At 28.0% G+C, this 11015-nt stretch overlaps 1 protein-coding gene across 1 annotated transcript; it reads right to left on the bottom strand.

Moving 5' to 3' along the window:
- Positions 1–5496: 5496 nt before the first annotated feature.
- Positions 5497–10592, bottom strand: LOC108482308 (protein trichome birefringence-like 41). Its single transcript, XM_017785431.2, has 5 exons — positions 10243–10592; positions 8901–9072; positions 7376–7551; positions 6627–6785; positions 5497–5832 (listed from the first exon to the last, which is right to left on the bottom strand). Exons 1-5 carry the CDS (start codon positions 10509–10511, stop codon positions 5532–5534), a joined length of 1077 nt encoding a protein of 358 aa, XP_017640920.1. The 5' UTR covers positions 10512–10592; the 3' UTR covers positions 5497–5531.
- Between the last annotated feature and the right edge of the window lie 423 nt (positions 10593–11015).

The following is an 11015-nucleotide window of genomic DNA, read 5'->3' as shown; positions in this document are numbered from 1 at the left end:
AAAAAAGAAGACAGAAAATAACTTAAATACTATGGATAAAACGGTACCGTTTTGGGCTTTATGTCCCAGATGCAAAACGACGTCGTTTCATCTCTACCCACACACACGACTCGACCCGACCCACTTGAAGGATCCGCGTTTTTTTTAAAAGGGTTATTTACCCTTTAAGGCCTTCCGCATTTTTGTCATGTTTTAATCTAATCCTTTTTACTTTTAATTTTTTTTCTTTAATTTTCACTTTGTTTCGATCCCAAGGGACTGTGCGTTTTGGGACAAGGGATATTTCCTGATGAATCCCTCCTCCCTTACACGTGTCTAGTTTTAGTCCAAAATCTAGCTTTTCTTTCATAATTTATCCCTTAGAGTTCATTTCTTTTAATTTTGGTCCCTTTTTGTTCTTTTTGCTATTTCATCAACTAATTTAATATTATTGTTACTATAATCATATTATATTTTCATGCTCACTTATTTGCTATTATTATATTAGTAACTTCGTATTATTATCACAATTATAACCATTTTTTTGTTTATTTGCTTATTATTACATTTAATCTATTATTTTCACCATAACCATTATTATTATTATTATTATTATTATTACTATTATCATTATTATTATTGTTATCACTATTATCGTCATTACTATTATTTTTTTATACTATTGTTGTTATTATTATTATACCTGATTTTATTATTATCAATATATTATTGTTATTCTTTATTTTATTATTACTATTATTACTATTATTATTATTATGGCTATTATTTTTATGATTATATTTTCTTTTTGAGTTTATCTACTTATTATTTTATTATTTAATTTAGCATTATTTATTATTATTGTTATTTTTGCTATTACTATTATCTTTTTTAATTACTATTACTATTATTTCTTTTACTATTTAATACATGATTATCACCTTCTATTATTACTATTGTGTTAGTACTATTATTATATTTACACCTATATTATTATTCATCTAGCTTTCATTTATTGATTTATATTTCTTGCTTATTTATATTTTTGTTACTATTATATTTTAAGATATGATATCTATATTTATATTTACGTACTAATATCATTATTTTGCTATTACTATTTATTATTGTTATTATTAGCACTGTTATTATTACTATTATATTATTATTGTATTATGTTTTACCTATTACTCTATAAACACACTCATTCATTTTATTCTTCACTCACATTACAAGTTATTTATATATATACACATACATACATACATTTTCATTTATCATTCCAAACTTTAAAATACTTATTACTTTTATTATTACTATTAATATTATTATTATCATTGCTATACTATCATTTTTAGTTTTACATAATGTTTATTTATTTATTTACCACTAGTTCCTTTTAATTTTGAACATCTCTTAGCTTATTCATTATTTCCTTTTTATTCATTTTGATCATTTATTTTATTTTTGCTCTTATCATCATTATCGTTCACATTCGTGTTTATGTTTATTCTGTTATGCCATGCCAATACCAAAATTTATATTTGTTTATGCATTCTTTATCTTATTATTACAAACTTATGTTGTATTAACCTTTACCCGACGCAAATAACTTTTTCATAAAAAGCGGTACTCCGTATTTGGGACTTCGAGAAAATCGTGCTCTAACTTACTGGGTTTCGATTTTTCTCATTTAACCTAAATTACGGAATATTCTTTTAAAATCGCAATACGAGTTTTGAATAAAGACTTACTCTCTGAGATTCGAGGTGTCGTGTCCCAACTTACTGGATATGGTATCTTGTTACCTCGAGATAAGAATTTTTGTAAAGTATTTGGAAATTCAAGAAAATGTGCCCTAATTTACTGATTTTCGATCTTTCTCATTTACCCTAAATAATCGAATATCCTTTTAAAAAAGTTAAAATACACGAATTTTAAATAAAAGGCAAGCTCATTCTCAAAGTTCGAGATGTCGTGTCCTAACTTATTGGATGTGACATTTTATTACTTCGAGACGAGAAGGTCTTTAACATTCGAGTGTTTTTTTTTTACAAAAAAAGAGGGATCATTTTTGAAAGTCTTTCAAGTTTTCAAATTTTCGACACTAAGACACTAATTAATCAACTAGGTACCAATTTTGGGCGTATCGAGGGTGCTAATCCTTCCTCGTGTGTAACCGACTCCCGAACTCGTTTTCTGATTTTTCGTAGACCAAAAATTATCGTTTTAGTAAATCTTAACTTTTATTAAAATGATTAATTTAAGGTGATCCGATCACACCTCATAAAAAAAAAAGATTGGTGACGACTCCCGTTCTTTCATTTTGATTTCCTAAGTCGATACTCTGTTTTCAAAAAAATGGTTTCAACACTATTTATTAATAAAAATATTTAAAATTAATTATTAAAATATATAATATTAATAAAAAATCTAATTTTTTAATATAATTATGAATAATATTATATGTAGCGACGTAAAATTTTTGCTTTGCTTTCGATCGCTAATTGTGGCAATTTAGTGAAAACTTGAAAACTGAAGTTTGATTTTTTTTAAAAAAGGAGTCGCCACTGATCTTTTTTCTAGGTGTGATCGGACACCTAATAAATCATCTTTTTTAAAAAAAATTATTCTTAAACAAAAATGAAGGCCAAATTTGGGTCTACGCGAAAATCCAAAGAAGAATAGGGTTCGGGAGTCGGTTACGCACGAGGAAGGTATTAGCACCCTCGCGACTCCCAAAATTGGTATCTCGTTAAAAATGTGTTGTCTTAATTTTCAAAAATACGAGTTCAATGTAGCATTTAATCGTGATCCGATTAAAACACGAGAATTTTTAATTTTTTGGTTTTTTTGAGAAGGACATACCGTTTTAACACGAGCGATTGATGTTCACCCAAAATAGCGATGAAATCGATACGTTGCCTTGCTTATTGAAATTAATAAAAATGAATCAAATATTTAAAAAAAATCATAAGTAAATAAACGGTACAAACGATGATACGATGAGCGACAAATGTTAACATATAATATAAGAATACTAGGATAAAGATAAAAAAAAACCAAAAAAAAACAATATTTACAATAAAAAATAAAAATAAAAATATATAAATAATGACATGCTAATAATATAATAAGATAAGCAAACTAAGAATGGGTAAGAACCGCATTGGAAATACATCGAAGCAAATATTAAATATGATAATAAAATGACCATAATAAAAAAACAATGATAATGCATGCGATATATTAAACGTAATAATAGTATCAAACACGAAATAAAAACAATGAATATATATACATAATAATGATATTAAGAGTATGTATAATATATATATATATATATATATATATATATATAAATAGTAATAGTGTTGGAAATATGCTATATATAGTGTTTGAAGTATATACCTAAGATAGTAAATATATAACTAGTAATGTTAAAATATATACATAATAATATATAAAAAATAAATATTGAAAATGTATGTACATAACATATATGAAAAATATGTACATAATGATATTAAAATAAAATAATAAGTGATAATAGTGAAAATAATAGGTATAATACTAAATATAATGATGTATGAAAATAATACTATATATAAAAGTATATATATACTCATATAATAAAATGTATGTACTAGTATTAACAATAAATATAATAGGGATAAAATAGATATAATAATAATAATACATACATAATACGGTATTAAAATATATATATATAATATAGTTATCAAAAATATATATACATGAGATAATATATATAAAAAAATAATAATATAGTATTCAAATATGTACATAATATCTATAAAATATAATATTAAAAATATATACATAATATAAAGTTAAAAATAATATACAAAAATATACACATAATATCTATTAAAAGAATATACACAAAATATATATGCATGTATTAAAAATAATAACAATATTTAAAAACAATTATTAATAATGTTACATAAAAGTATATATATATATATATATATATATATATGCATGTTAAAAATATTAATTGAAGCTAAAACTAATACTAATATAGTAAAACTAATAATATAAAATAAAAGTAAAGAAATAACAATAATACGAAGATTAATAATAGTATAGTAACAATAATGATAATATATATGTACATGAATAGTACTAATAATAATAATAATGCTAAAATAATTAATTTTAATAATAAAGTGATTAAAAGGATCGAATCGAATTAAAAACAAAAGGCTTAGGGCGAGATTGAAAAAAAAAATGAGAATAGGGACCCTTTTGAAGTGCGCGAATAAAATAGGGGACTAAAAGGGAGATTTTCCCTTCCCTCCACTTAAGATAGGACCAAAATGAACATGAAACAAAATCATGGGGCCAAATTAAAAACACAATAAATCTAATTGCAACACCATAAAAAAGTGGAGGGGCTAAAAGTGAAATTAGCCCCTCCAATGAAAAACAAGCGGATCTCAGCCTATTGGGTCGGGTCAAATCCAGGTCAAGTAAAACAACGTCGTTTTGGGTTTAAAAGGTAGCCCCAAAACGACGTCATTTTGGGAGGCTATAAAAGGCCTATCTTTATAAAAAAAATTCATTTTCCTATTTCATAAAAAAAAATTAAACTCCCTCTCTCAAACTCTCTCACCCTCTTCCCTCTCCAGTCAATCTCTCATGGGAGCTCTGGTCACTGCCACCGCGCCAGCCATCGTCGCCGGCCACCGCACACAGTGGCCCCAAGTTCAAAAGGTAATTTTTTTTTGTTTTTATTTTTTATTTTTTTAATAATACATATGTATATGTATATAAAAGGAGAAAAAAAAACAAAAAAGAAAGAAAGAAAAAGATTCGAAAGAAAGAAAAAAAAGAAAAGGATGTAAACCACCTTCTTTCGTTTCTATATTTTTCTTGCTTTTGGTTATCCTCTGTTTTAGTGTTGTTCTCTACTTTGGTGGTTTGGAGTCACTTGTTTTTGCGTTTAAAGCTATGATTTTTATTCATGAATTGCCCCCCCTTTTTTACAAGGTTTTAAATCGGCTTTTATAGCCATTGTACAAGTTTTTTTCTCTTATTTGTCGTCTTTTCCTTCCTTTTGCAGATGCAAGTTGCTGGAGCAAGTGGCGGTGGGTGGTGGCAGAGGCATCAGAGGAGTTGGTGGTGGCAGAGGCTAGGAGCGACGGCTTAACTTAAGGGAAGGCTAGGGTTTTTTCTTTTTCTAATTTTGTTTGGGCTAGGGTTAGGTTGGGCTGCTAGGTTTTTTTTTAATTAGTTTGGGTTTAGTTTTGGGCTAATGTAATGGGGTGGGTTTAGTGTAAATGGGTTTAAGTGGGTTTGATGGGTTAAGGGTTTTGAGTTGGTTTGATTCAATTTGGGTTTAGAATTTAGTGGGTCAAAATTAGCATGTAACATTATAAGTTTTCCATTGGTTTGAGCTTGACCTAATTTGGATTTGGGTAAAAAAATATTAAATTTAAAATTTTTCATCTATTAATGGGAAATTAATTTTTTTATTAACTAAATACATTAAATTGAAAAAAAAAAAATCTTATAATCTTGAATTAAGTTTTCCTACTTGTAAGAATTGCATATAAGATTTCATTCCATGTATCAGGAACACCAGCTAGGCACCAATGACTACAATCATTTCCTTTTAGACCAGTATAAATTGATGGGTGACCATCTTTCCTCAGCTGTGATAATCTGGTTATGTTGAGCAAAACCACCGGTGTCGACATGTTTTTTAGCACTTCCTTTACGATCATCACTTCCGGAGGTGGACCACTTTCGTATGTTAAATCGGTAGCCGGTCTGATTTGATGTGTGCAAGTTGTTGATTTGGTACCATTCCATTCTTTGCCACTGTCAAAATTGTGGATCAAAATACCAAATTGTATGAGATGAAGTTTATAATTGTACATCCACATATAATATATGGATAACGTAAGAGACTTGTTCATTTTTATTTAAAAAAAATCTTTAAATAGATGTCAATGAACTGTCATTTTCTCTTTGAGATATCTAGAGTGATTCATAATTTATATATATATATATATATATATATATATATGAGGAAACACTACAACTTGAATTTATGATTCTTACACATATTTCATCTTGAAAATATTTATGAAATATTTTAAATAATAATATAATGAAAATATTTTAAACAACACGAGTTTTCGACTAGAACCAAGCTTAAACCCAAAAGAAAATTTAAGTTCAGGTCCATTAACGTCTCTAATCATAAAAGTAATTTTGCTTTTATGACAAATGAGTTACCTTCAACTACAGGTGTTTATGGACTAAGTCAAGTTTAAGCTCGATTTCCAAACTCGAGCTTGCCTAAATGGTCCATTTTCATTGTTTAAAAAACAATTAAAAATAGTTTTCTTTAACTAATAAAACAAGTAAGGCTAATCTGGCTCGAAACTTAAAAACTTAACTTCAAGTGCAGTTTAAAGGGGATTAAGTCGATTGACTCATAAACTTATAAACACCTCTAATTTGAACCAAATCTGATAGGATTAAAATGGATTAAGTTCTATCGGAGAAAAATGGCTTTCAATTTTTTTCATAATTCTATTTCTTTTAAGTAAAACAAGAACAAGTTAATGCAAATGGTAAGAGAAGAGAAGAGAAGAGCTAAAGCTTACTTGAAATGAGTGGGAGAAATGCCTTGAAAAAACACCTGGGTAGTTGTAGTGTTAACATTGGAATCCACCCATTTTGACCATGTTCTTAGTGCCTCTCTATATGCAGCCATACGATCCATGTCTTTCTTCACCTTTCCTCTTGATTCAATGAAATCCCATCTAATATCCAATTCATTTTCAAGTTACATACATACATACATACATCATTTTTTGCTCAAATATAAATATAATTGGATAAGAGATTTTATAAGTATTTAAAAGAATAAAAAATTGGGTCAAACTAATCAGAACTAGAAGTGATTATGGGTTGGGTTCAGTTTGAATCAGTTTTAACTTTTAAGCATGATATTAATACACTTAATGTTTGCCTAAGTTTAATTGGGTCAAACATTGGCTTAAAATTTTGCCCCAACATACTAATATTTGTAAATAGTTATCGCAAACTCATTTTAAGTTCATCAACATGTCTCGATCCTTAACTTTTTTGAGCTTAAACTTAACCCATATTAAAAATAGGTTTGCTCAAGCTCATTTATAAAGTCTGATATTTTTATCTAAACCCTTCCAAATTTCAATTGAACTTTCAGACTTAGATAAATAATTAATTTTTGAACAGATCTAATCAGAACTATAGGAATCATATTCTGGTTCAAACCCAACCCAATTCGAGTATTGTATTTGTTTACAAATCTACTCGGGGATGCAATTTAAAAATTGGGTTTTAATTACTGAAATTATGTTTTGCTTACGGTTGTTTTCTTCCAGTATGGAGCCACCAATGCCAGGTATTGAAGATGAGAAAGTCATATCCTTTCCATGATTCGCCGTTTTTAATGGAATCAAGCTTCAAAACGGTGCCTATATTTTCTTGGACAATATCCACAAGAAATGCATTGCGTGATAGCATCAAGGAAACTTCATACTCCTGCAATTTTTTTTTTGGCTCAACACAATTGTCCAAATGCATGAAGGGTATAACTTAGGGGTCTAAATTTCCACTTTTATTAAATTGCTTAACCAACTACATATTTAAAAAGAAACTTAATCTTGGCACTTAATTCTAACTAATACCAACTATAAGTGCAAACTACCAAAAAAGTCCTTGAAATAGTTTGCTTTTACACATTTTTTAGAGAGTAGAATAACATAGGGGTTTTTTGGGGTCTAGTGGTATGAAATTATGATTTTATCGGGTTGAGATTTTGGTGTTTTGTACTTGGGAGTGAGACAGTTTCGTGGGGGATTGTTGCATTTTGCAGATTGTAACATTATTTGCAAATGCTTAAAATGTGTAATAATTCGATCGAGCAAAAAAAAGTAACATAATAAGTTTCTATCTTTTGATTTAATATAAGGGGCAAAGCAACGAATTTTATATTAAGGGGTCGAGTTAAAATTATAAATTAAGAAAGCTATATTTTTGCATTGAAAAGGCTTATATAGAATTATTAATTTTCAATAGAGGCCAACTCAGGGGAGTAGACAACCTCGATAGTTGATAAATTTGTCTTTTAATCTTTTCAAAATTTATGAAATTATAAGTTGATATAATGATAAAATTGTAATTTGTTCTCCCAAAAATTTATTATTCATTTCCGATCCCCTAAAACGATTTTTTGGCTTTACCTCTAGGCCTAAATGAAAATTTTTATTTTAACCAATAGGCCAAGGCCGCTCTCTCACCTTTATTATGTTAATTTTTATTTTGAGTATAAATAAAATGTTATGATTTATTTGGATATCGATATATAAATTAAAGTTTAATGGCTTATTTTCAGAGGTGAATCTGAAAGGGGTGGGCAGGGGCCTTGGCCCCCCCCCAAAAAAAGAAAAGTTTTTAATTTAGTTATTTTATAACAAGAGAAATTATAAATTAATATATAGTAAAATTGTACTTGCCCCATGAAAATTTTTCTTTATAAATTAATATATAGTAAAATTGCACTTTAGCCCCATAAAAATGAAATGATTTCTGTTTAGTCCTTTAAAAATAATGAAATTATAAATTAATACATAATAAATTTATATTTTGATCTATGAAAAATTATAATTAAATTTTATCAGGCTAAAAAAATTTAGATTCACCCTGCTTATTTTATTGTAATAAAAGTTTAATAACTATTTTTAAAAGGTCTACTCGGTATTTTGCCAAACAATAGTAATTAGTCTATTTGATTTAACTCATTTGATTCATGCAGCTACCTTCTAAAGGTGACATTGAAAAGGTTTAAATATAAGAAGGAAATAAAATAGCTACTAGATTTGGCAACTCACAGGCAAATAAAAGGTAGAAAGGTTCCCTTCTCTGTGAACAGTGTAGTTTGATTGTGGCAAAAATGCATGCAACATGCATGTTAGAGACTGCCATTGATTCAAGCTTAGTGAATCCCCAATGAACATCATTTTCTTCCCTTTCAACTTTCTCAACAAATCCTTAGCATTAAATCTGGATCCAAAATATATAAGATCAGAAACCCTAAAATTTTGAGATTCACATCTCATGTATCAAAAAACAGCTTGTGAAATTCTATTGCTGCAAAAACCTAGTTCAAGATTTTAAACACACGTTTTACTTAAAAGGAAGTTTCATGGGATTTTCTTATTCTCTAGAAAAGTTGAAATTCGAAGTTCATAAATCCAATAATTTTGGATAAAGAAGAAACAGTGACATTAGCATGATATGTTTAATAACTACATGTATGTTTTATTGTATTTATATTTGAACATATACAACTTTTGGTGACAAATAATTGAGTAATGATGAAAGACATGGAGGACCTTGTATTAGGAATTGGATTACATTTTGTTCCCTCTACTCAAAAAATAAGAAAATTAATCCCTATATATTAGATTAAAGAGCAAACTAGTCCTTCTGCTAAAAAAATCATTCATTTTAACTGTTAAAAACGGGTTCATGTTTGTTGACATGAGTTACATATGGCATAGTGGCGTATCTAGGGGGTTGGTAGGGCCCCGACCTCCTTAAAATGGAAAATTATCCATTTGAAATTTTAAAAATTTAAATTAGAAATGGTAAAATTACACTTTAGCCACTCTATTTTTAATAGTAAAATGAATGAAAATTTAACTCATAATGCAAGGATTAATTTGCTCATTTTTTGAGTAAATAAGACAAAATACAATTTAACTCCTAATACATGAGTCTCCATGATATTATTACAAAAACTCGGACTACTTTTAATGGTGTAAATTGATCAATAATTAAGTAAAAAGAGGAAAAAAAAAATCAACTAACTTATAATTAAATAAAACTTTCCCTTTTATACAGAAATTATTGGACCTTTATAGGTAAAAGATCTGTGCTAATTATCACTTCGGAGTTGGAACGATAGGTGCATTTCACCAAAACTTTTTCTTCAAATTCAGTAATGAATTTATTAATTTAAAAAACACAATTAATTATTTTTAAAAGTGATATTCAATAAATTTAAGATTCAATTTTTATTATTTGCTGACACGGTAATATGAGAATAAAAGAGGTGATTCTAAATTTTAAGTTCGAATATTTAAATTAGTTGAATACCACCTCTTAAAAATAATTATATGAACCACCTGAACCAAGATTCAATAATAAAAAATAGAAGAACTTCATTACCTTGGCAGCATACAATCATTTGGCTTCCATCTATATTTGAGATAAAGTTGATCAGGTCGGCCATTGGCTTGGCAATCGAATTCTTTCTCAATGAATGGACAATCCATGGTGTTGTAAAGAGGGTAAGTTTTGTCGAAAACCCAACTCCCTTGGAAATAATCACAGCCAACAGCTGCGGCTTGTGGTTCACTCAGTTGAACCTGGTGAATGCTTACGATCAAAATCCAAGACAACACAATCCAACAAAACCTAGGAAACCCATCTCCCATTGTAAGAGAAGATGAAAGAACAATTATGTGTGTTGGAAGCAAAATGTGTATTAATTTCCATCAAGAGTTGAAAAGGGTTTTTATATATATGCTAATCAGGATTTGGAAGGAAAGTGTTACTTTTCTCTTTCCCTATGGTGGCCAATTGGGATCACTTTAGAACAAAGATACCTTTTTTGGCTTCTTCTTTTTTGACAATTTAATCCATTTTATTTACGTAGGTAATACATTTAAACAAGTTGAATCGATTCTATAATTCGGTGAACTTGATATGTGATGTTTAATTTTAAATATTAAAAGTTAATTATTCATTTAAGTGATTAGTTTCACTAGATTTGGTAACATAATTAACATACAAATTAATTGTAACTAAAATTTGTGTGGATTGATTATTATTTTTGAACAATTCGATAATATCTCTCTTTTTAACATAATGCATAAAACTACTCATAACTCCTCTTCAACTCATAAATATGAGGATTGTTAGAATTAAGTGACCCAAAT

Source organism: Gossypium arboreum, chromosome 11 (genome assembly GCF_025698485.1).
Source record: "Gossypium arboreum isolate Shixiya-1 chromosome 11, ASM2569848v2, whole genome shotgun sequence".
Lineage (NCBI taxonomy): Eukaryota > Viridiplantae > Streptophyta > Magnoliopsida > Malvales > Malvaceae > Gossypium > Gossypium arboreum.
Note: the sequence above shows the minus strand (reverse complement) of the source record. Positions and strands in the feature narration are given on the sequence as shown.